At 36.4% G+C, this 27666-nt stretch overlaps 1 protein-coding gene across 1 annotated transcript in view; it reads left to right on the plus strand.

Moving 5' to 3' along the window:
• The window catches only part of cacna1hb (calcium channel, voltage-dependent, T type, alpha 1H subunit b), a 105251-nt gene extending 78736 nt beyond the window's left edge, over nt 1-26515 (plus strand). Inside the window, exons 21-34 of the mRNA XM_081362348.1 lie at nt 841-967; nt 1148-1273; nt 3472-3561; nt 5677-5869; nt 7211-7362; nt 9474-9583; nt 10701-10834; nt 11522-11592; nt 11709-11787; nt 12294-12415; nt 12597-12890; nt 17621-17777; nt 17860-18017; nt 18821-26515. Of these exons, the coding sequence (XP_081218474.1) occupies nt 841-967; nt 1148-1273; nt 3472-3561; nt 5677-5869; nt 7211-7362; nt 9474-9583; nt 10701-10834; nt 11522-11592; nt 11709-11787; nt 12294-12415; nt 12597-12890; nt 17621-17777; nt 17860-18017; nt 18821-19813 (2806 nt within the window). The 3' untranslated portion in view covers nt 19814-26515. The remainder of the gene's footprint in view (nt 1-840; nt 968-1147; nt 1274-3471; nt 3562-5676; nt 5870-7210; nt 7363-9473; nt 9584-10700; nt 10835-11521; nt 11593-11708; nt 11788-12293; nt 12416-12596; nt 12891-17620; nt 17778-17859; nt 18018-18820) is intronic.
• The last annotated feature ends 1151 nt before the right edge of the window (nt 26516-27666 follow it).

A 27666-nucleotide genomic window follows, 5' to 3' on the forward strand; every position in this document is an offset into this window, starting at 1 on the left:
CAGTGGTGTGACAATATTGAGATATGTTTAACTTAATACAAATGAAGAGCGACTTTCGGGAGCAACAACCAACAGGAGTGAAGTCAGTGGAGCGCACGTGATCCGTCACTTCATCCTGTAGTGGAGTTTCGAGGCAAGATAGAGAAGTAGTTCATTTTAGCGGTCAGTAACTTTCCTCTAATTTATGATCTCTAGGGGTACGAGCCTGAATGGTTTTAATGAACCTAGATAGACCGCTGATAAATAGCCACGATGGCAAAGAGCACTCGTTCTCTTTTATATTAAACATTTTATGTAATGATTCCATTTATATGTAGCCTTTTCCTTCCAAAATGTTTGTTTGTAGTGGCAAAAAATCTGATTCGTTGTCTAAAACATGAAGCAACATCCGTGAATGTCATTCACAAGCTTTACTAGGCAACCAGTAGTTACTCAATAAAACAAAATATATCCCTAATAAAAATAAACTTTTAATAATGTTGCTGTCCATGGTGCTGAAACCTTGAACCATTTAATATCTTAGTCAGAAAACTATTGAAGCTTTTGAACTATTGAAGTCGCAATTTTTGAAGTCTTTTTTTTTTCTGTTCCATGGCAGAATCAAGCCTCCATATGTAACTGTTCCACTACACATATCTGAACAAAGACAGACGGAGATATATTCTGCTGAGCAGACTATTCATTTCAAGGCTAATACTAGAGCACATCTCGTCTCGAAAGCTTGTTGTGCAGCTCTGAGCCTTTTTATTAACAGCCTCTTTCTAGTTCAGTGGTTTTGCTTTGAGTTCAGATATTGTTGCAACACTAAATATGCATTTCTTTGTGTGTTTGTGTTGTCAGGGTCATAAGCAGGGCCCCCGGACTGAAGCTGGTCGTTGAAACATTGATCACATCTCTCAGACCTATTGGAAATATTGTGTTAATCTGTTGCGCTTTCTTTATTGTCTTTGGCATTCTGGGAGTTCAGGTACACACATGCTGCTAGTGTCTAAATTACTGAAAGAATAAAAATCTCATTTTTATTAACTTTTATTAATGATTTTATTTATTAAATAAACCTTTGGTAGTCAGAGCAGTTGTTTGCTTTGTAATGATCAGTTCATTTGTATTAATGCTGTCTAAATGTAAGGTGTCTTTATTTACTCAGCTCTTTAAGGGGAAGTTTCATCACTGTGAAGGCTTTGACACTAGAAACATCACCAATAGATCAGAGTGTCTGCTGGCTAAATACAAATGGGTCCGTAGGAAGTACAACTTCGATAACCTGGGTCAGGTAAGACGGTCACAATCACACTTACGCACATATATAGACATAGACATTAAGGGGGAATTCATGAAGAATGAATTATGACCACTGATAGCGTCTTTTATTAAAGAATCAACCTTCTCATTTGCCCTTTTTCTAAAACCATTACATTTCAGATTCAGGTCACACAAGCTCATTTCATCAAGATGACAGGGTTCTGGTGGACAGTGCTTCTTGTACCTGTTCAGTTGTTTAATTTTCTTTTGTTTTGTTTTAGTTTAGACCTTTAACTTTAATTCCCTCATGTAATGAATTAACATCAAGTTTGACATCCAACAAATTTTTTTCCAAAACAGACAGTTTAAATAAATGCTCATTTTTATTTTGTCCACATTGTGTCAGTACTTTGTTGTACACAAATCAGCACACACACACACACACACATATATATATATATATATATATATATATATATATATATATATATATATATACCGTATTTAAAATATAAGGGAAGAATAAAACACTAAATTTGCTTAAAGCTGCAGTCCGTAACTTTTATGGGTTAAAAATGATCTAAAATATATTTTTTAGCAAGTACATAACCAGCCAGTGTTCAAAACTATCTGCTTAGCTCAATTTTAAAACGGTAAGCTTGTAATAATGTTTTTAATTCCAGTGGTACTGGTGGATTTCCTTGGGAAATTCGACCATGTCTTTGCATCATTACGTTACATCTGTACACATAAAGAAGGTGTCTCGGCTAGTAGGCTATGTTGCGTGTGAGGATGTTGGAGGTGGAGATTATAGCCTTTTCTCTCAGCACTTGATAGAATTAAACTGGTCAATTTGATGGCAGATCCAGAAAGGTTCACACGACAATCACCAGTGACAACTGGAGATTCACCCGTTGTAAAATGCAGAAGACTTCGGACTTCGGAGTGGCTAGAGAAAAAAAGAGACTGCAACTGGCCCATATGAAAACAAGGATGAATATCTGTAGGGCATTAAATGTAGTCACGCAGTGCTGATATTGTTAACATTAACAATTTGAGAACAAAGTATAATTTGCACGGTTTGACGTGATATAAGCAATCGTTAGATTTAATCAGCGCGATTTACTGCAATGCTTTTTTCCCTTAGTTGGTCAGAACAAAAGTGGAAGTTACTTGTTCAGACGACATTTTCCGGTGAAAATTCTTATGTTGGTCATTCTTCCAAAAAGTAGAATCTGTGATTGCGAATGACAGTATCCACACCGGCACGGTGACTGACAGCCACACATTCTCCTCAAAACACTGGATTTATCCACGCTGTGCACAACCCACATAAAGTATAATAATTGGGAATGTCATGGTATACTATAGTAAATCATGGTAAACTATGGTAAATCGTGGTAAACCATGCTAGCAACGTGGTCATGATACTATTAATACTAGTAATAATCAATTCGTAATTGAATAACTGCAATTGCAGATTTCGAACAGAAATGGCGACAAAGAGGAAAAACTACGGACTGCAGCTTTAAGGTGTTTATCTAAAAAAAAAAATTTGCAAAAAAAAAATTACAGCTACAGGTTTTATTTTACTATACAAAATGCATAGAAATGCAAAATCCACCATGCATAAGAAAACAAAAAACAGGAAAAAACATACATTGACTACAGCATAATTAGTTATTAATATTTTGTTGGTTTTCTTTTGTTTTTGCATGTGTTCATAATTTCTTTGTATAACAGACTGGCCACAAATTATGTCTGCACAATTTGGCATGTTTCATTGCGTTATTACAAATAAAAGCACAACTATGCAATATGCTTACAAATTTTTTAATAAATAAAGTTTTAATATTCAATAAGGGGGTAAATGTAAATTTTCCTTGATCGGACACATTGCCAGTTTGTAAAAAAAATTATACGTTTCTTAGTTTAATTAGAAACAACACAAATAGATTATGTTTAAAACAAGAAAAAACAATCAAGAGGAAAAACTTAATTCAGTATAAATTCTATAAATAAGTGTTGCTTGCTTCTCAAGTAAATTTAGTACGTTTAGATTTTTTTCCCCAAAAAAACCCCACATTTTTTGCTGTGCAGTAGCCTTCAACTGAGCAGAATTCTTTTCATCTCACCTTCCCCTTAATATTTTACAGATATTCATATTGTTGACAATGATGCAGTAATATTCTCTTATTTACATGAATCCATTTTATCTCTGTTTTGCAGGCACTGATGTCATTGTTTGTCCTGTCATCTAAAGATGGTTGGGTCAGCATCATGTACGATGGCTTAGATGCCGTGGCTGTGGACAAACAGGTGTGTGTGTGTGTGTGTGTGTGTGTGTGTGTGTGTGTGTGTGTGCGTGTGCGTGTGTGTGTGTGTGTGCATTCTTCAGATAACTCTACTCAATGTGGAAACACTTACGCCTTACTCTGAATCTGTCTTTTATGAGAAAAGAAAACACTGGCACCAGGAGTTTACTTCTTTTTTTCCCACACAAGCTCAAGTGACACAATCACAAAAGGCAGCAGCAGGCTTTAGGTAAAGTGAGTGTTTGATTAATTCAGCTCTGAACTGGAGAAAAAAGGGAGAGAGGGATAAAAATACAGTGGAGGACACCAAAATGAGCAGGTTGAGGAGGAGACACAGAACATTCATCATTTAATTCCACTGAGAGCTCTTATACTCACACACACATAGACAGAAACATTCAGTCCAACAGACTCAACACAACTGGTTTATGTAGTGTCCTTAATCTTTTTGTGTGGTTAAAAATACCAATTGTTTTGCATATACAATAAGACAAGTACAGCGTTTGCATTGCATTCTGCACTTTCTTCCTGTCACATTTTCATGTCTTTGATTTCTTGCTGATGGGCTTCTTTCTCTCCACTTTCTTTTCCTCCTGACAGGTTTCCCCATTTACATTTTATAGGGAATGCAACTTGTAATTACTTTTATGTGCATAGAAATTTTTATGAAAATTATGCATGCATCATGTTTATGCTGATTGCTGTCAAGCCACTATTCAAGTTTTTAGAAATTCAAATAAGGGTGCCTTCACTTTAAAATGCAAAAAAATAAAATAATAATAATAATTGTATTCATACTTCATTAGTATTTTTGTCTTGTTTTTAGTAGATAGATAAATTTACTTTATAATAAAATAAAAAATAATGTAAGATAATAAGACTTGATTTCAGAGAAACTATTATGGAATTATATTACTGTTTAAATATTTGTACTATATTTTAAAGAGTTTAATACTTTTATTCAGAAAAGTTGTATTAAATTGATCAAAGTTGACAGTAAAGGTATTTATAATGTTACAAAAGATTTCTATTTCAAATATTGTTCTTTCAAACTTACTATTCATTAAAGAATCTTAAAAATTGTATCACAGTTCCCACAAAAATATTAAGATACAAAACAGTTATTTTAATTTTTTAAGTTTTATTTTAAACACAAATCTACAACATTTAGTTAGTTTTAGTCTTAAAAATAAACTTAATTAATGTTTAACCAACAAAGACAGCTGGTATAATATTCTGACTATCTGAAAATTATTCATTTATATTGGTACATGACATGACCAAACTAAAGTAATTATGAATGCAAGGAGACGATCAAGCATCAAGCTGTGAAGAAACATGCTTTTGGAAACAGGAGCAGACAGATTCTTTTTTAGAAGCATCAAAATTAACATTAATTAATGTACAGATGAGTGAAAACATTAAAATCCCCCTGTAGTCAATAATTGTATCCTTCAAAACTCATCTTTGATCACCAAAATGACATATTTAAACGTTTTTCCTTCATGCCTTAAAATAGCTTGAATGTAACTCTACACCCTTGCCTCATTTAGTATACGCTGTTCTATGAATATGCAAATTAGCCCCGTCTCCACTCACTCACACCAGCTCAGAGATCCACTGGTTGACGATCACACCTTGACCTGATTGTTTACAAGGTAGTTTGTGACGTCAGCGATTGATTTTAAACAGCGTTTTTGAGACTGTCTTTGACACTGCAGTTTTAAGGAAAAATACTCTGCAATGGTGTTGACTTATGACTTCACACATGGTTTGTCTTAAAGCACATTAAAAACACCACATACACATATAAACAACATTAAAAACTTGATTTTCACCACAGGGGGACTTTAAGTCTTATTACCTGCATTTTTCAATTCCTGAAAATTGTTGTCAGGGACCTGAATTAGTAAGTTTAATTACTTAAATGCAGCAAAATAAAAGGCAAGAGCTATCTCCAGCATTTCCATAAAAGAATAGAATGAAAAATTCCAGGCTTAATTGAACAAAAAAAGTGTACACATGAATATTTCCTTTTATTACAATTGCACCTATTTGATTGATGTCATCTTCTTATATCTAAATGATTTCTCTGTTCTTCTTTCTTCTCTCTTTGTAGCCCATAAGGAATCATAATCCCTGGATGCTTCTGTACTTCATCTCCTTCCTGCTGATCGTCAGCTTCTTCGTGCTGAACATGTTTGTAGGCGTGGTGGTCGAGAACTTCCACAAGTGTAGACAAGACCAAGAGGAAGAGGAGGCCAGACGGAGAGAGGAAAAGAGAAAGAAGCGCATGGAGAAGAAACGCAGGAGTGAGTGTGTGTTTTTTGCAGACTGTGTCATAATGGGACAATGCAACAAAACGTCAGCCATTTTCCTCCTGTCACTGAAAGCGAAATTCAGAACGAAACAACTAAATGGATTTTGGGCCGTTTTTGTACTTTTTTGCCACTTAAATATTCCCTGGAGCAGAGAGCAACAAAATATGTTGTGGCTTGTCACTGGTAAAAACTAGCATGAAACAGACTGGTTTCATTGCTTGTAATTTTATTGCATCACACATGGTCAGCACAGTACAGTTTGATTGCTGTCGTGTGTATTAAGCTTGTGAAATAGACAATTAGTATTGATTTCCACAGACGTGTTCTTCAAAAGCCCTTTGACTTTGCTTGACTTCAAAACCACATAACCAGCATTTAATTAGACAAGAGACACAATAGTGAGAGTAAAAACATTTACTGTTGCCTCAAATCCCACTTTAATCCTGTGCTTTAGTAGTTTTACTAGTGTCTGGTAACAAGATATGTAAACAATGGGGAAAATTTTAAACAATAGCTAGAACTTTCTTACATATTACATATAGGGACCAAAGCCACATTTAGGGGACAGAATGTTTGCCTACTTTGGGACAGTAAGCAGCTGCATAACAACAACCCAGAAAGCCCATGAAAAAAGCCATTTAGAGCAACTACATATCAACACCCTGGCAACCCTGAGTTTTAGATGAGTAAGCATTACTCACAGTACTGTGGTATATATCAAAGACCATCACTGTACCATGGGACCGCCACAGTACTGAACTGGAAAGTGACTTAGCTAGCTGTCTCAAGACCTCGCTTGCTCTGCCTCTTTCTTAAATGCACACAAAGCTTCTCTCAAAGACACCTTGAGCAGTCTTGAGCGGTGATGGATGTGAGGGGATGCTCGGCTGGACATTTATAACATCCCTCAGATGACTCGACTGTTTGCAAACTGTGATTACACACAAACACACACACACACACTGCTACGTTAGCAATTTACTGGCCAGACAAAACTGGGTCAGTGTGCTTGTGTTTGACAGGGACAACAAAGTAGCCTATACAGTGAGTACACTAACAACACACATCCTGCCTTTGTGTTATCTCAATGAAACGTTGCATATCTTGTGAATATTAACATCAAAGCTGTATTGCAAAATGGACAATTTTAAACATAAAATGTTCACCGTGGATGTTCACAGCATGTGTGTGTATGTGTGCAAGTACCTGAATGACCTGAATACACCCTAATGAAGGTGCTCTATTGTTCTCCGTGTGTGTGTGTGTGTGTGTGTGTGTGTGTGTGTGTGTGTGTGTGTGTGTGTGTGTGTGTGTGTGTGTTTTGTCTTGTAGAGGCCATGCAGAGACCTTACTATGCAGACTACTCTCCAACACGCCTCTATATTCACACGCTCTGCACTAGTCATTATCTGGACCTCTTCATCACCATCATCATCGCCATTAATGTCCTTACAATGTCAATGGAGCACTACAGACAACCCAAGGTTTGGCGGATTACACACACACCGCTTCTGCGGGGCAATGACATGAGCAATAGGTTAACAAAAGCCTGTTTGCAAACATGCTAACAGTATTTTAGCATTTCATGTTTAAGTCAACATACGGCCACCCCAGTGTTATTTTAGTCTTTTTTAGTATTTTACTTATTTTAGTTTTCAGTCTTTTATCATTACTATACTACCTTAGTATTTGTTGATATTTTTAATTAGTTTTATTATTTTTATTTTAGTCATTTTGATGTATGTTTTAGTAATTTTATTAGTTTTTTATTTCAGCTTTAAATGAAAATTAGAATTTGTTCCCTCACAACTAACTGAAATGAAATAAGTTTATTTATGTTCATTTCAATTAACATAAATAACTTTTAGTATTTTTAGTTTTGGTTTTAGTTAACAATAACAGCACTGGTTCACATCCACTTTACTTCCGTAATCAGACGCATTTCAGAGTGAAACCGTATTCTAATGAGAAACAAATATAGGGTGAGACATGATTTTATGCATCTGGAATTGATTGGATTATGAAAAGTGGGAGTTACATTACAGTTTAGGTGTGTTCGACTGCGCAGACCGATCGGCGAGAGGTGCCGGGGAGGAGTTGAAAACGGAGACGTCAAGTCAGACACTTTCTGCTTGCCATTGCGATGCTCGCGTGGCGTTTGCATACTTTATCACAGACGATGCTGATTAGATGCAATATTTGTCAAATACACAGATGGTTCAAACAGAAACACTTTTCATATACTGCTTAACAGGGCTTGACATTAACTTTTTTGCTTACCAGTCACTGTGACTTGTGGTTTTCCAAATTTACTAGCCACTCAGCATTTTAACTGGCCACAATTTTGACATGATTTGAGATTGACAGATAAACTGCCATATAGATTTTTTAATATTATCTCATAATTAGGCAGCAGGTATATTAGGCTGCTGTCACTTTAGGACCTGATGCACGGATCCATTATACTGTTACACATGCGTTTTCTTTCTCAACTGTTTGTTCACTTAAAACATAACTGACTGTGTTTATGTGAATTCTAGCCAAGACCGCCATTTTGACATTATTCTGTGACATTATTATTTAACAGTTTAAGCGCAATAAGCAGCAGGAAAAAAAACTAAATTTAGCACTGAGAGGCGATTAATGCACACACACTTTGAGTGTGAACACAAAATCTGCGGGAATGATTAAGAGAGCGAGAAAGTGCAACTGGTATTGTGTTTCTATTCTGCGGAAAGTGATTATTGGAAGCGTTTCAGATATTCCAGTATTGATATGCATCGAAAAATCTTTATTTTTTATTTTTGCACCACATTGCAGATTCCTTTTTAAAAGACTACAATTGAAAAATGTATATATTATATATAAAATTCAACCCGCCAAAGTGGCAAGTAGGAGTGACTGCGTTACACACCACTGCTGAAATCCACCTGCATTCGGCGGGTTGGTGTTAATGTCAAGCCCCGCTGCTTAATACGACGCCATCTGTACAAGAATAAAGTTCAAAATAAGCCTATACTATTTAAATACCAATAATGTGGGTTTATATATTTTTATCAGTGTTATTTTGATAAATATGACAAAATATAACATGGTTACATAAAAAGAGTTTCTGACCAATAGCAGAACAGAAGGTGTCAGAATAAACACAATGTCATCGTAGAATCCGGCCAATCGTGGAGCAGCGTGTCGTCATCAGACTGTGCTTTGATGCCGTACATCACAGTGACGTGACCTCGGCTCTCTCTCAAGTCAGACAACATTTCTAACCGGAATAAATTTCTATCCTATTTCTAACCAATCTGTCTGTGCAGCGCTGAATGAAGTTGAACACACCTAATGACATCAGGCCAGGGGAAGGGTTGAAAAATAAAAGGGCTTGGTGATGTCAACCGAAAAGAAAAATGTTGTTTCAGAGGCAGAGCAAGTTATTACATTTTGATGAAATATTTATAACAGAATAACATGCACTAATGGATTATTCATTATAAGACCAGGATCATATCAATAAAATGGTCAATTCTGATTTCATGTTTAATTCAGAGTTTAATATTCCAGGTGTCTGACTGTCACTGTTTATGTCTGTGCTTCTCAGTATCTTGATGAAGGTCTGAAATACTGTAACTATGTCTTCACGCTGGTCTTTGTGATCGAGGCTGTGCTGAAACTGGTTGCCTTTGGCTTTAGGAGATTTTTCAAAGAGAGGTAAGGCTCCCTCTTGAGGACATAATGCAGAGATGCGATATCTTTCACTGGTTAGTAGTTTTGTTAAATTGACATTTCAGCATGGGTCTGTTCTCATAACAGAAGTGAGGAGAAAACAACTGCAGTCAGTTTAATTTCACTTTAATGGCGTGTTGCAGTTCAGAACTGCTATAACTGAATGCAATAATATGCACTACTGTTCAAAAGTATGGGTTTTGTTTTATCAAAAATACAGTAAAACCAGTACTATTGTGGAATAATATTACAATTTAAATTTAAAGTACCTTTTTTATATATATATTTTAAAATATAATTTATTCCTGATGACAAAGCTGATTTTCAGCATCATTACTGCAGTCTTCAGTGTCACATGATCCTTAAGAAATATGCTGATTTGCTGCTTAAGAAATATTTCTTATTATTATCAATGTTGAAAACAGTGATACATTTTTAGCGTTCTTTGAATGGAAAGTTAAACAGAACAGCATTTATTTGAAGAATTTTTTTTGTAACAATGTAAATGTCCCTACTTTTGATCAATGTAATGCATCCTTGCTAATGCACCCTAACTTTGGAGATTGTTATTCTGTGACACGGATTCACAGTTATAAGTAGTCTGATTTTAAATTAAAGACGGATGGTGTCTGTAATGAAACTGCGTCTTGTTTCAATGAAATGAGATGATAGTTACACACAAATATTTCAAGTGTCAGTCATTGATTGAAAGCCTGCGATCCATGTTCCACTATAGTATCAACTCACTGTTTTAAGTGCCTATCATAGAGAAATGTCGCATGGTGTCATGAATAATAATGAGACAAGGTCTTCTCATGAATAATTATGAGACACCACTGTGAAACATCCTGTGACGTTGACACAGAGTAAGAGGCCAGAAAGTCCCTAAGTTAATTCCATTTTATAATTTAAAAATACTGGATGCTAATATTGTCTTCCATTGTCATTCATGTTCTGTGGCCCTTTAAGCTTGAAATTTCAATGTTAAAGAAAGACCTTTCCTCAGGCAATCTCTAATGGTCAAGTGTAGCGCTTTCCAAGAATATTAAATGGTTTCACAGGACCTTCATCTCATTTTGTGTTTCTGTCTTTCTTCTGTCAGGTGGAATCAGTTAGACTTGGCAATTGTTCTTCTCTCCATCATGGGCATCACACTTGAGGAAATTGACCTGAATGCCTCTCTACCCATCAACCCAACTATCATACGCATCATGAGAGTTCTGCGCATTGCCAGAGGTAACAAATGCACAAAGACACGCACATGCCTGCCATGACGGATGAGAAATAAAGCAATGCCTTAGATGTGTCAAGAGCGAGAAGTTGTTTCCAGATTTTCTTGCTCCTCTAATAAAAATGGGAAATGTAGAACGTTTTATTTACACTACCATACAAAAATGTTGGGTCCATAAGATCTTTTTTAAGAATTAAATTAATAATTGTATTCAGCAAGGACACATTTAACTTTTAAAAGTGACATTAAAGACATTTATAATGTTTTTTTTTACTTTCTGTTAAAAAAAATTACATTGATTTTTTTATTTTCACAAAAATATTAAGCTGCCCACCTGTTTTCAACATTGATAATAAGAAATGTTTTTTGAGCAGCAAATCAGCATATTAGAATGATTTCTGAAGGATCATGTGAAACTGACGACTGGGGTAATGATACTGAAAATAAATATTACGGTTTTACTGTATTTTTGATCAAATTAATACAGCCTTGGTGAGCATAAGAGACTACTTTCAAAAGCATTAAAACATCTTAGAGACCCTAAATAGTCATTTTGAATGGTAGTGTATTCTTTTTATATTGTGCTAACAGATGTTTAAGGACAGTGAGGGTTAATGGCAAGCAATGTTGAAAAGAGATTTCAATGATTAAAATAGGAATGAATTGTAATATACAGTAAAATTCCCTTTCAGTGTTGAAGCTGTTGAAGATGGCGACAGGAATGAGATCTCTTCTGGATACAGTAGTTCAAGCTTTACCGCAGGTCAGTGCGTTCATATGTTTGTGCTATATCTTTTGTTATTTATATTGTGGAATTACAGTACTTCATAGATTCCTTACTGTATGTGGCTTTATTCTGGTGATGTTCTGGTTCTCTAGGTTGGTAATCTGGGTCTGCTTTTTATGCTGCTGTTCTTCATCTATGCGGCACTGGGAGTTGAACTCTTTGGCAAACTTGGTCGGTATACCTTTCATTTCCTGTTATCATACACTGCCGTTCAAATATGTGGGGTTGATAAGACTTTTTAACTGTTTTTGAAAGAATTCTCCCCAAGGCTGCATTTATTTGATCAAAAAATTATGTAAAAATAGTGGTACTGTAAATAACTATTTTCTATTTTAATAGATTTTAAAATGTAATTTATTCCTCTGATGGCAAAGCATCATTACTCCATTCTTCAGTGTCACGTGATCCTTCAGAAATCATTCTAATATGCTGATTTGCTGCTCGAGATTATTTATGTTTTTCAGGTTTCTGATGAATTGAAAGTTCAATAGAACAGCATGTATTTGAAATCTTGAGTCTGTACTGTCACTTTTAATCAATTTAAATTGTCCTTGCATGAATAAAAGTACACAAAAATCCTACAGAGCCCATGCTTTGAATGGTAGTGTATGTTGTTGCATAAAACAAATAAATGCATTTTTGAGGTGAAGTATTAAAATTAATTATTTTTAAATCAGAATGCACTGAGGAGAGCCCATGTGAGGGTTTGAGCCGGCATGCTACATTTCAGAACTTCGGCATGGCATTCCTCACTCTGTTCCGCATTTCCACGGGAGACAACTGGAACGGAATCATGAAGGTATTTTGCAAACCATGAAAAATATTCCGGCTGCATGTTATAAATACCTGATTAGAGAATGCCGAATGTTTAATGTTAGCTCTTAATTGGTTGTCAGATTATTTGTTGCCCACATACAGTACATTATCAGGACTTTTTGAGCTTGGCAGAACTCACAATTTCTGTTTCTGTGTGTGTCTAGGATACCCTGCGGGAATGTAAAAATGACAAATGTCTGAGTTACCTTCCGCTTTTGTCACCTCTGTACTTTGTGACATTTGTGCTGGTGGCACAGTTTGTGCTGGTGAATGTTGTGGTCGCTGTGCTCATGAAACATTTAGAGGAGAGTAACAAAGATGCCCGTGAGGAGGCGGAGATGGATGCGGAGTTGAGGGAGGAGCTAAAGGGCAGTCGTAGACAAAGCTCCGCCTCTATGGGCGGAGTCATAGGGCTGGAGGGTACAGCTGTTAAAATGGAGACTCTCTCACATGAACAGGTGAGTTCCATTAGATTAGAGTAATGCTAAAGGTATTTTAGATATGTTTTAGATGACCATTTTAAATAATATTTTAGTATAATATAAAAATAAAAGCATTTAATATTTTTATTTTATACTGTACTTAAAAAGGCTAAATGGTGTAAAAAAAGAAAAAGAAAAGTCACACTTGTGATGGGAAGCACTAAAATACAGAGCAGTTTTTTGGGGTACAGTCTACAAATCAACCACGATAAAGTACAGTAGTCTTTGATAATGTCTAAATCTATCCAAACAGAAAATCTAAATAAAAGTAATTATGAGAGTATCAATTTCCTGAATGTCACGATTCGCTTGTGCTCGCGTCACAACAGCACTAAACACATTTGGCAAATTTTGACCAAGTGCATCAGCCTGCGAATCATTACACGGGACATCAACCACTTGCACTACCGGCATTACCTTACCTCCAGCTATGTCATTTCCCATGATAAAATCAACACCTTTTACAGGTAAAGAGGGACGAACTGCAACCTCAAAACACCCAGATGCTAAATCAGAAGAAACGTATACGCGATGAAGCGGAACAGGCACAAAACCCATTTCAATACCCTGCACCGAGTCAGCACAAAAATCCAGAATATCTGATAATACAAAGGACTGAGACCCTCCAGTGTCACGGAGAATGCTTACAGGTTTTCAGCTTTCGACCTTCTCATTTAACGACACAAATCCATCGAACATGAAAGGCTGAAAACAGCTATCAGGGGTCGCAGGAGAAACTGAAATCAACGAAGACAAAGTTTTCACTAACACAGAACCTCGAGGGTGAAAAGATGAGGAATCTTGTCGCTCGTTTAGGTTTTAAAATACGACACTCCGCCATAATATGTCCCATTTTATGACAGTAACCGCACTTTCTATTAGACTTCAGACTGGTAGGAACCCATTTAATTCTCGAATCAGAAAGATTTTCATTCTCTTTTAATGAGGAACCCCCAGACTCAGACGAACCCCTTAAAAAACACAGTTTTGTGCATTAATGCATACTCGTCAGCTAACACAGCAGCCTGTTGTACCGTGCTGACTTTGTTCGTTTAAGTACAACGCAGTATGTTCTGGAACACAGTTTTTAAACTCTTCGATTAGCACCAGTTCTCGCAACGAATTATAATCAGTTACCTTGCACGCTTTGATCCACCGATCAAATAAGATGCCCTTTTCGCAAACGAATTCGACATAAGTTTGAGACGTACCTTTTTTCGTGGTACGAAATCGCTGTCGATAGTGCTCAGGAACTAATTCATATGCTCGTAAAATTGCAGTTTTCACGGCATCGTACTGCATGCTTTCCTCTAACGAGAGAGATGCACACACCTCTTGTGCCTTACCTGATAGTTTACATTGTAACATTAGTGCCCAAACCTCGTTTGACCATCTTAATGCAACCGCAACTCTTTCAAACGCCTGAAAATACGCTTCAACTTCCTTCTCACGGAAGGGTGGAACAATAGAGATATTTTTAGCCACATCAAAATGTGTTGAAAACGGCGCTACAAACTCAGATGCAGTATCAGACGGCACAGAATTAATACCCGAAGTTGATGGACCAGCCGGTGTCTCGAAATTACTCTCCAGACTAGATGTTTTAACAATAGATTTTTTTAGGTACTGGAGCAGCCAGCACCTCTAGCTCTCGCAGTCGCACTTTCGTTTCAGCATCAATTCGGTACATTTCAATCTGATGCTTCAAATCATCTTGTCTCACCTGAGCTCTATCCTGAGTTTCTTATTGTAACCGTGCTAAACGTATCTTTAAACGTAAATCTAAATGCAAACCTGGTGATAGGCCTGTCACGATTATGAAATTTGGCTGACGATTAATTGTCTAAAAAATAATTGCGGTTATGCCGATTAATTGTCAGTTTTAGGGCTTTGCCGATTAATTGTCTGTGTTAGGGCTTTGGCGATCATGCCGATTAATTGTCTGTTTTAGGGCTTTGTGCTTCATTCATTAAATAATTGTGATGAATTTAATCCTTTGTAAGTTATCATTTTGCAGTGTAAGATTACAGTTAACACCTTTAAATATTAAATAAATATATTCAATAGCTATGATAATTTGTTTATTAAACTTCGTGAGTGTATAAATCAGCAGCAAAAAGTAATTTTTGAAAACATCTGCACAGTAATTTAATAAAATCTAAACATGTTAATAAAAACAAATGTGCACAAACCATGATAATATCATACGCTTCAAAACAGAGCGGAACACAGCGCGTATGCGCATCGTGGGTGCAGAATGATGTGCTTAATGCAACATGGAGTCACAGTGCGCAGCGCTGCACAGGTGCGCATTTAAAAGTTCACGGCACAAAGCGAAGAAATGTAGAGGGCACAAATCCTAGTGTATATCAGTCCAACAGTTTATTGATCATTTGTTTCTTCACAGTTTTAAACGCCAGTTATTGTGCATCTGATGCCAATTCATAGTCTTTGTGCTGTGTAGGCACACGGTAGCAAGCAAGTCATCTAGAAACAGCAAAAAACTCCAGCAAAATAAGGTCATTTTATGCAAATCCATAGCCCTTTATCTACAGATCAAGCATTATAACGTCAATGTCACATTGGAGAAAGTTTTACCGTGTATCCTGTCGTAACCGGACGACGCACGCTGTTTGAATGCTGAACGGAATGATTGACAGCTGCAGACGAGTTTGTGAACTTTAATTTAACAATGTAAATATACTACTGTCCCTCACATTAAGGTATGGCTTAATTCAGATGACTTTGAATATATTGCGGGAAAACGTAATTAGTGCTTGTCTATTTATTTTGGTCCATGACTCTCCCCCTTGTGCCCTAGGCCTATAAAAGAGCGCAATAATCGCGGTTGTCTGAAACAATCGCGGTTAGATCAAATAATCGCGATCAGACGGTTATTTAATTATCGCGACAGGCCTACCTGGTGATTCTTCGGTGGAAAGCGAAAGAGGTTCGAACCTAGGCATTGAGAAAGACGGACGTACCTCCGCGCCAGCCCCAGTCACTGGAACACCACTTAACACACGTAAGGGCGAACTTCCTGCAGCTGGTGCCGCCAACTCCGCTGCTGGAACAGTCTCAGAAGGAAATACCCCCTTAGTAATCAAACCAGCCACTAAACAAGCTTTTAACTCTGCTTTACGTAGATATAGAAATCTCATAATGTTGACAAATCATTTTTTTGACATGTCTCTAATACCTCAACATTAGGTTGATCTATAAATTGGTTTAACTCAAACTTTGCCATCTTTAAAGAAAAGAATACGCAAAAGCAATCAGGATAATAAAACACTCTCTGGACCTACCTACCCATTCATCTAACTATACCCTACCTAATCTTCAGAGGGTACCGATTAAGAGATCGCTCTCTCCCCCGGAATACCTCCAAAACAACAAACTAAAATAATAAAGAAAAACAAACAGTAAACTGTCGTCAGGACTGACGCTAAGCACAGCTCCGCTGGCTTACTCTTTCTAACCAGAGAATATGGATCACCTGAATCAAATTAGATCAATCAAATTACTACTACTCAGACACAGACCCTGGACGACAAATGCCGGACGAGCCCCCATTTATGTTACGAACCCCTGTTGTTAAAATGCTCGTTTCGAAAGGGTTCAGCAACATAAAAGGAGACGCAAGGCAAAGAGCAGTTTAAAACATTTAAGACTAATAAATGACTGCACAAACTCACGTCTCTCAATTTTTCTCTCTCCACATGTAACACACATTTACTCTACACTAAAGTCAACATAGACATAAACACTAACAAATAGAACAAAATAGTAGCTCAATACAAGGAACACAGCTTGAGTTGATCAGCGGCTAGGCATCATGACGCGCACAGTTCACCGTTGCGTGTCTCACCCTCCTTCACACTCCACTTATATGCTCAGCACGAGCCATCAGAGCAACGGGCCACAGGTGCGCAAGGGCGGAGAACACATTCAGAAAGAAACCCCAATTAGAAGAAACAAACACGCACACAAAAATACACAAGCAACACCCATAAGGCTGAGGCCGTAACAATGTATATCATATATTTAGGGCTATACATGGTTATTCCATTCTATTACTTCTGATTTTCTTTATTTCTCCCACCAAATGGCACTAATCTGCCTTCAATGCATTGGATTTTTAGACACTGAAAATAAATTCTATAGAAGTAAATCTCGCATAATTTAGAGGTAAATATTGTCTAGTACCATGAAATCCCCTCAAAAACAAAAAAATATTAAAATAACCATGAAATCAAAGTTGTCCATTCTTATTTTTGATGAAATATTGCCGTATTTATTATAAAGGGATTTTCTGTGCACATTTTTATTTTTTAAAATTCATGTCCCTTTGTAATCTTTAATAAAAGTAACTTCCCCTTCATCTTGCAGTGGCATCTCTTCCCTGATGATGTTTACTGGCATAAATAAAAATGTATCTTCTGTATAGCAACATTTTAAAGTCAACATGCAATTTTGAAGTGCACCAATCTATTTTGATTTGATTTATTAAAATAATATAAATATTATTTTATTATAAATATCATATTTATGTTATTATTTTTTATAAATATTACAATTATATATTGTATTTTATAAATATGTGTCATATTTTTTAAGAATATGCTGTGTCTTTAAGCCTGTTTTTAAGAAATGGCAAATCGTTACAGTTAAAGCGCTCTTATCTTAATGATTTGTTGTGTTTGCAGGGCAAAGACCCCAATTACGGCAACTTCCTGACAGTGGGGAGGCCGTCTATGTCACGGATGCTGTCCTTACCTAATGACAGTTACATGCTGTATCCTGCTAAGCCTGTATATGGATCCATTCATGAGAGATTCTCCAAACAGGACTCTACACTACCAGGTGACAAAACTAAGCCAGTCCTGGCTGTTCATAACACACGTATAGAGAGAGAATATGACTAAAGCTGTTGGTGTGTTTTCAGGCTCCTCTCTCTCACTCGGGACCCAGTCCGGTGAAGATAGTGCCGTAATGCAGGTTCAAGGAACTGCATCTCAGACAAGCCTGGCCTCCATTCCTGCTGTCCACCCTCTAAACCGAAGAGCGAGATCTAGCAATGCCTTCAGAGCTCTGAAGAGACAGGTATTACAGTAACTCTCATCCTGATGTCTGTTTGTGTATGTTAGGGCTGACAATAGATTAAATCAATTAGACTAGTAGATAAAATACACTTTTTTTTTCTTTGTCACAAATGAAATGCAAAATTTAAGATGTCAATCATGTGGACATTTGTAAAGACTAAAACATTCTGAAATTAATGTTAAAGGAATAGTTAACTTAAAAATGACAATTCTGTTATTATTTACTCACCCTCAAGATTGTCATTTTTAAGTTAACTATTCCTTTAATTGCTATGCTAATATTATAATTCTGATTTTAACTACATATGTTTTATGTATTTAATTATATGAATATAATGTAAGTTTTGTTAAACTACATAAAATATATACACAATTATTTGTTTTCATTTAGATAATGATAGATTAAAGGTTTTTTTTGTATATTTATATAATAAATATATATATGTGTGTGTGTGTATATACCTCAGTTTTATTCAGAGGTGCAAGCTGAGAAAACAAAAAAATGAAATTTGGTGCAGATGCTATTTATGTGGCAAAACAGTAAGATGAAATTCTGATAGCTTTTTAATGTGAATCAATGAACATATATGAATATGTAATTCAATATGTAATACATTTAAAATATATAATTGAATCTATATTCAATTATATATATATATATATAATATTTTGTATCAAATTAAATAAATTATATTTTCAATAAATACATTAAACATATTTTCCAATATTTAAGAAAATGAATACAGAATTCTGCAATAAAGCATTCAAGATGGTTGTGTGATGAATTTTTGTTCTTGCCTACAGCAAGCAATAAAGAGTGACTCCTTTGATTCCACAAACGTTGACTCCAGAGACACCTTACATATCCCGAGCAAGCCCTGCTCCAGTGATAATCTCCTTCTCACAGTACCCATCATGCCCCTCACCGGTGGATCTGCCCCCTGTTCCCCCCAGGCCTCGCCCCCTCCTCCTCCCCGCAGCCGGACAGCGAGCGTTCAGACAAACAGACACGTGTACAGCCAGCGCAGCATCCCGTGCCGAAAGACCGCGCGCCACACGCACTCCATCAGATCTCTCGAGGTAATGCACACACATGCACAAACCAAGCTACGGGATTCAGTCGAGTCGGTCCGACTCAACACCAACGTCACCCAAAGAAGAGCCTCTCGGTGTGGGGCACACAGCCACAACCCACATTTCTGTTCTGACACCCAGTCTCAGGACTCATTGCACAGTGGGACGCCCCGTCAACCGGACACCAGTGCTCACAGTCTACGGAAGCACAACAGTGTGGAAAATAACGGCTTCCTATCTCAGCTCCACATCCCTCGCCGTCACTCGACGCACGGAGAGGAGCTGCTTCTTCAGCAGCAGACAATTTCACCATCACCTGGTCCTTCTCCAACACCCAAGAAGGAGAAAATGAGCCCTCCGTGCATCTCCATCGACCCCCCCACCGACGCGGTCAGCCAGGAGCACAGCACAGTTCTGAGGCGGCGGACCCCGTCCTTTGACTCCGCTCTACCACGGGACTCTTCAGATCTTCCTGACGTGCAGGACCAACCTCTTTTGCCTAGTCATTTGCCCCTCCCACAATTCTCTTTTGACCAATCAGATGTAAGCTCCCTGAGCAGCCTGTCGGACCTGCTTTCGGATAGTGACCAGTCGACGCACTCCTTCGCTCCTGAGGCCCGGTCGGGGCTCGTGGGAGACACAGCTCAGAGTCACCTCAGGAAGAAGGTATTGGTCAGAATGGCCAGCACTAGGGATCCAGGAAATGAGGATTCGGTTGCCTAGGGCCCGGGACACCGCGCAGGAAGCCACTCACGCATTCCGCCTCTTCGTAAAGCATTTTAATAACAGGAAGAGGCGGTGTCGGCAAAAGTATGCAAATGTGTTTCTGATGGAACTGATCTTTTTTTGCCTGATCATATTGATTAGGGAACTTTTGTTAGTGTTCATCATCACATACGTTGATATTGTGGCATTTTATGTGAATTCATATGAGCATCCATCACAGAACCATGTTGCATCGTGGCATATAATTACTGCACATGACGGTGCAATTTTAACCCTCATATTTTGTTTGTGATCTGAAAGTTGATCATTTAAAGTGTCATTTAAATGAACACTGTAATGGCTGACATATAGAAGTAAAAAATGGAATCTTTTGAAATGGAACACTTTTTGAAATTAACCTTTAGACAAAATTATTTTATAAAGAAAAAAGTTTGAATTTGTATTTTTGTTGAGTATCGTGTTTGATACATCAGGCTTTTATGACTCATATAGTATGATATAGAAAAATCGGGAGAGGAAAAAACACCTAAATTTTATTTTTGGCCCAAACTGAGCAAAAATATGCAATTTGGTGCAGTTGCTGATATTTATAAGGCCAAAAAGTAAGTTGAAATTCTGATGGCTTGTAATGTAAATCAATGAGATTATATCTCCCAATAATATATGATTATATTTAAATGCTTAGTTTTATGATCAAAGCCCTGAGAGATAAATAAAATGTTCAACAAAAGCCTGATGAATCAAATAAGCATATCTGATATTCACATATTAACGTGATTTTTCAAAAAAATTATGTATTTAAAAAAAACTTGAAATATTACTAACAATATAAAACTCATGTTTTCTTTGTAAAAATCAGTAGAGATTTCACAGCAAAAAGACACATGTACCACAACCTGAAGGGAATGATATATAAAGTATACATCAAATGGCATGTAGATTTTGGTTCATGTAGGAACAGGTTTTTCAACAAAGTTTAGATCATGTTGATAATTTAGAGGCCTTAGAAATGTATGTATCAAATATGATACAGTTGACTTTATAGGGTTAAAGTTAATTTCATGAGTTTCCTAATGAGAACTAATTATTAAAGTTAATTTTATAATTAACATACTTCAGAAATCCACCATGAAAATTATACATTACTTGCGTACCTTATGTTTAGAGTCCCAGAGACCCAAGGTATATTAAGCATGAATAAATGCAAATAATTTTCACATGCATGACATTGATGTTTTTTTTTTTTTTTTTTTTTTAACCTTTGACAAACACCAATTGTGTGACTGGAAATGAATGATACCTCAAATCGTGCAGTTTGTTGAGGAGAAGTGTAGCTTTACTTTTCTAAAAGATTAGATTATCATCTTTCGCTGGCAAAAAAAAAAAAAAAAAAAAAAAGATATATATAGCGCCCCCTACCGGTCTTACTTGTAACTAAGCAGAAAAGCACCCCAAATTCATTAAAGGTTGTCTAAGCGATCCCGGGAGACGTTTCTTCTTGTTGACATTCGAATTATTGTCAAACAAAACGGAGGCTGGCTAGACCCTCCCTCCTCCTCATCCCGTCTCCTCCCTCCTCCCCTCCCTTCCGGCATAAAGGAAAGTCAAAATAGTCACTACAAAGTTAAGTTTTACTGATACTTCATTCAATGTGTAATGTCGCCAAGTTAGATAAATGCTTTTATATATTGCAGAACAGAATGCAGAAAAAGAGAAAAATTATCTTAAAATCGTTTTGCCACCTGAGGTTATAAATAGCTCCCATACAAGGACGCAATGATAGCAAGATAACGTTTCGCTTCGCGTTTCCCAGTGAGCATAAACAACGGCGGCGTTGTAAACCAATTTAGTCAAAGTTGTCAATAGCCTATTATGAACATTCAAATTCACGACAAACCGTGGGTGAAAACAACCCTTAACTTACACAAATTGTCGCCCTACTGTGAATTTGCTTGATCATTTACAATAGAGATTGATCGCTGCTAGAAACATACATGTTGTATTCACCAAAGTTAACGCTGACAGCATAAATCTAGCTAATTACATCCTTGTGTTGGTTTGGCGAACATGAACGTCAGTTTAGAAAGAAAAGTGGATTTACCTGTTCTGCAAAAACAGAGCAACTGAATGTCGGATAGTAGCTGCTAGCTAATCCCTTCTGCCGGCGGAGGTCTCGCCACATTTCAAAGGTTTTTCCGATGTAAATTCGGGACTTCGCGCGTTCCTTATCCTTGTCCCTCTTGCAAGTTGTTCTGTTCATCGGAACGTCGTCTATTTGGTCGTGTGTCGGCCATAATTCAAACTTCCCTCTTCATCTCTCTCCTCCACAAACCCACCTCATGTGCACGCGCACTAACCCCGCAAACGCGCAAACCCCACCCTTCAACACTTCTTGTCGGTTATTGGCTGGAGCTCTGTTTGTTATGTTTCGGGGTGCGGGTGAGCACAGTTTGTTTTTGTTGCCGTTTGTGGAGCCTGTGGTGTCTACAGAGACCGCGTTTTTTTACAGTGTGTTCAGGGGACAGGCAGCTAGCGGATAGTGAGGAGATGTTTGCTGTATGTGACAAAAAATGTTTTGGCCTGACATCGCTTAGACAACCTTTAACTATATGCCTACAGATGTTGAAGTTAGGCCCCTCTGGTGTCACTAAATGAATTCATTTTCTTTTCGAAAATTAGAATAATAATCTATACTTTCCTTTTACGAAGTTACTCAGAATTAAATCTCTACGCCCCTTAACTGATGAAGTCAACATAAACACTTCTGAAAGAATAACACACTGGTAAAAGTACAAAACAAATAAAAGATTTAATTAGAATAGAATTATCAAATGTTAACTGGCTCAAACCATGAATTTAATAATGTGAAGTGTAATCACATTGCATTTAAATCTGACACTAAATTAACCCCTGAAGGGCAAGATCTCAGATGCCAGACCTACTGAAATGAATCTCTAGGACTAGGTCAAATACACTCAGTATAGATTGAACCAGTGACCTCAATGGGATGAATGTATACAATAACTCACAGATTATAAAACATACTCTGAGTATTCATATATTATTTTTACATTTACATTTTTTAATTTAGCTGACGCTTTTATCCAAAGCGACTTACAATTGCTATATATGTCAGAGGTCACACACCTCTGGAGCAACTAGGGGTTAAGTGTCTTGCTCAGGGACACATTGGTGTCTCACAGTGGATTCGAACCCAGGTCTCTCACACCAAAGGCATGTGTCTTATCCATTGCACCACACCATTTTCATATGTGTTCAGATGCGCGGATATGCGCATTGATAATTAACCTGAACAGTCTGTATTCGCGCCTGCACGGCAGATTAACAACACTGGAAACGGCCGTAAAACACTCGCGGCAATCTCAAAGAAGCACACACAAGCGATTCATCTCTGTGTCAGTGCTTCACCTCTGATCTACATTACAGTTAAAGATTTTTAAACTTGTAAATCGTCAATCAAATAACTCTCTTACCGCAAACGCGTCTATCTCATTCTCAACTCCCGCACTTGTCAATCTCAACTATATCGTCTCTCTCGAACAACCCACTCAAGTTACACAAAAACACCAGCGAGGGCGGGACTTAACTCACATAAACCAGAGCCCGTCTACGGAGAGCCTGCCCACTCCCTATTAAAGTCCACATGAAATCAAAATTGACCATATTTACTTTGTTTGCCTAAATTGATCGTTTTGTGGTGAACAATTCATCCATGCAAGTCAATCCACACAAAAAAATTTTTTGGCTTCATAATCTTTAATCAAAATCTGAAAATGCCCCTCCCCTCTGCATTGGAGGACCTTCCCTGATGACGTACACTGTAAAAAATTTGCTGTAGTTTTGCAGCTGTTTGCCAGTAACTTACTGTAGATTTAAATTTATGTTATTTACCGGCAACAGTTTGTTCAAAGTTAAATGAACATTAAACATTAACAAGTCTTTGTCTTTAAAGAATAAAATTATAAAATAACAATCTAATGCAAAGCATTCTGGGAACCAGAAATCTTCATCAACCTTTTTCTGTTTTTTTCCTTCAGATTTTGGTTCCCAGAATGCTTTGCATGAGGATGTTATTTTAGTTTTATTCTGTAAAGATAAAGATTTGTTAATGTTTAATGTTCATTTAATTTTGAACAAATTGTTGCCAGTAAATAACATCAATTTAAATCTACAGTAAGTTACTGGCAAGTAGCTGCCAGTAATACTGTAATTTCTACAGATTTTTCTAACAGTGTATGTTTGAGGACTTGGGTTGGGCAACGCTTAACCACTCCCCTCAAACCGTTAGTCTGTTATGAGCAGAGATGGAGAGGAGGAGCGCTAGAGTAAAACCCTGCCCTCTGTTCAATATTCCGTTTCACTGGGAAATACGTCACAACACTGGAGAAAAGTCGTTTGCAACTTCCGGTTCACGCGGACTTTAAGCTCTATTGTACCGAATTTTGGTTGTAGTTCCACCAGAGTTCCACTGGGGGCGATCGCCATGAGTGCAAAATGAATGGGAGTCTATGGGGCTAGACGGCTAAATGTGTCTCTTTCACCCGATTGCCGTTGATAAATCTCAAATCTGATTGTAGATTTTGCAAGTTCAACGTGGGTTTTAGGTCGAAAGTTGAATGAACGAGTACTTATGTCCTTTCGATTTCTTACAGGCTGAGTTGTTGTTGCCCATAACACGCTAGCATTCTGCTAATGAACGCTGATTGGTCAGTGAAGGACTGATAATGACCAGAGATACCGCTTGATGGCATCGTGTCATCCGCAGCGGGACCAGAAACAAACAAAACAAAAACTCTTCTAGCACGTGTATTTTACCTGTGTCAGCTGTGTTGTTGATGCCTCGAGTGAAAAGAAAGTGCAGAGCGCGAAAGCACCAAAGTGACTGAAGGATTGCCGTAAAGCAGTATCTCTGGTAGTACATGTGTATGACGTCATTGACACTTTAACTTTTTAAAGCAAATAAGTGACTCTAAAAAATCTAACACCCAGCAATGTGTAATTTATTTGCATCTCCTTTCGAATACAACATTCAAATTACTAGACAAAAAATTATATCCTGAGAAAAGATTTTTATTGGTATATCGCCATAGACCTCCATTCATTCTGCACTCATCCTGTGAGCGCCCCCATATGGAGTGGAATCAGAGAGGAACTGCAACCAGTTCAGAAGCCGGAAGTTTACTGAGAGTGAAACTTCTCGCCATATTAGACATTCTCTGCATAAACCAATAAAATAAGAAACACCTAACTTGATGGTTAATGCCACGTTTTCCACATGTACACATCAATCAAACTCGTAATATGCACGAACGCTCTTAAAGGAACAAACACCTTATACAAACTATACTGAGATGTATATATAATTCACATTTTAGCTCTGGATTAGAACTAAATAAAAGCTAATAAATTGAGATAACCCATTAAATGAATAATTATATTCTACTGGGTTACATATATATATATGATGTGTTTTATCATTTTGACCCCAGACAAAAACAACATTACTGTACTGGATAATAGTAAATCTGTGGTAAAAAAGAGAGTTTTGATCAGGCCAGAGGAACGGAGTAAAAGAATTGGTAAGGATATAATGAGTTCATTTTTAAATTCTTATTAGTTAGCCAATCTCAACAGAACATGAGGGTTAAATGTCAGCGCTATACAGTACGTCTCATCTTCAAACAAACCCTTATGTCACATGATTAATTAACCTAACAGTCGTACCATAACTGTAACACCTTATTGTCTTATACAGAGTATACGGCACATAGAAATATTTTAGCTGAAACATATGCATGTTTCATAATGCTGATTGTGTAGCTGAATGGATGAAATGATTATTGTATATATGTGTGGCATGTGATATTTTTGTAAAGGGTCAGAGTTTTACATGTTGTTGGCCTTCAGGAAGAAACGGTGATAAAGGAATGTTCCGTGTTCAAGCTCTACATCAGAAAATTATTTTGATTCATTCCTCTGTTTGTAAAAAATAGTGTGTGTACAGTGATGCGGTGGAAGTCTATGGGGCGAAACATTGCAGCAGGATCAAATCAATTCAAAACTACAGTTCAAGAATTCAACATTGTGTCGACATGACACTACTGTGATGACATTGCCTTCCTACTAACCCTATGCAAAGTTATACATTTGGTGTTGGATTTACTTTCAAACTGTTTTTACAAATAAGTACAAACACATTGAAAATTAACAAAAAAATTGAAAACTGAAATAGTATGTTCTTGTAAAATGCACTCCAATAATCTGTTATTTTAGTTTTATTATACTTTTATTAATATTTTTAATTACTGCAGCTTTTACTTTTATATTTTTAGTTGTCGTTAATGTTTTTTAATTTGAGCATTGAATGAGTAATGAGTCATTGTATTTGTTTTTATTTAGGTTTGATTTATTTTTATTTAGGTTTTACTTAGTTTTAGTTTTAATTTATTTCCAGTTAATCATTTTAGTCCTATAACATATTTCAGTTTAAGACAACATTAATTGGCAACAAATGTTTAGTTAAAAATTTTCAACTAATATTTATATTTTGTTTTATTTCAGCTTTATTTTAATTAACAGAAATATTTTTATAGTTTTTGTTTTTGTTAACAATGATAACTCTTAATATTTGTTTTAATTACAAAAAAAAAAAACATTTTTAAAGTTTATGGAGGACTGAGTGCCAAAAAGAAGAAAAAAAAAAGAAAAAGTAAAATGAATAAATAAATCAATTAATAATATATTAATTTGAAATAAAAGTAAAAAAAAAAAAAGACAAATAAATAGATGTATCTGTTGAGTTCATGTTTTAAAACTTTAGTCAATGCAAATATACCAGAAAAGGACTTTTACACTGTAAAACATTTCCACCTTATTTCAACTTAAAAACTTAAGTTTGGTTTCTGCCTTCAATTTCTGAGTATAATCACACTGGCTCTACAAGTCATGCAACTTAAATTATATTAAAATGACGCCTTAAAACCCTCTGGAATATTTCCCCCTTAGACTTTTGTTGTAAGAGCATTACTGTAACACGTTTTGTTGGTTTTATTAAATTGAGAAGTCAAAATTATTTTCAGTAGAGATTATCATTAAATTATAAAACCATGAAGTGTTCTTTCTTTTGAACTGCAGTGCACTATACATGCTTCATGTAAACATTTGATTAAAAAAAAAAAAGAATTTTTTTTTCCATAAGCACAAGTACAGAAGCTTCCAAAGAAATGAGCTAGCATGGATGCTCACACTCTTATTTTGGACTGGAAACAAACTGGTGATGAAGTCAATAATAAGTATTTACATTTGCATAGAGATGTTTAGAAGTCCCGACACATATTGAATAGCATTAATATTATTTCCATTCAATGTTGCAGTATTTGCAACAACGTTAAGGTTGTTCAGTATCTGTAACATTTCCTCACATAAAGGCAGATGTGCATCAAAATTGTGAATCCTTTCCACTGCATGAACATCTGAAGGCTTTTCACACTTAACTCTGGGTTAACAGCTTTTTAAACCTCAGGTTAAGGCCACTTTTAACCCTAGATTAAGCAACATTCATGCATTAAAAAAAAGTATCAGAGTTTTCACGAAAATTATAATCAGCACAACTGTTTTCAACTGTGACAATAATAATAAGAAATGTTTCTTCAGCACAAAATTAGTATGATTTCTGAAGGGTCACGTGACACTGAAGACTGGAGGAATGATGCTGAAAATTCAGCTTTGCATCACAGGAATAAATTACATTTTAAAATATAATACAATAGTAAACAGTTATTTTAAATCTGAATAATATTTCACAATATTACTGTTTTTATTTTTGAGTC

Source organism: Scardinius erythrophthalmus (assembly GCF_964197995.2).
Source record: "Scardinius erythrophthalmus genome assembly, chromosome: 3".
Classification (NCBI taxonomy): domain Eukaryota; kingdom Metazoa; phylum Chordata; class Actinopteri; order Cypriniformes; family Leuciscidae; genus Scardinius; species Scardinius erythrophthalmus.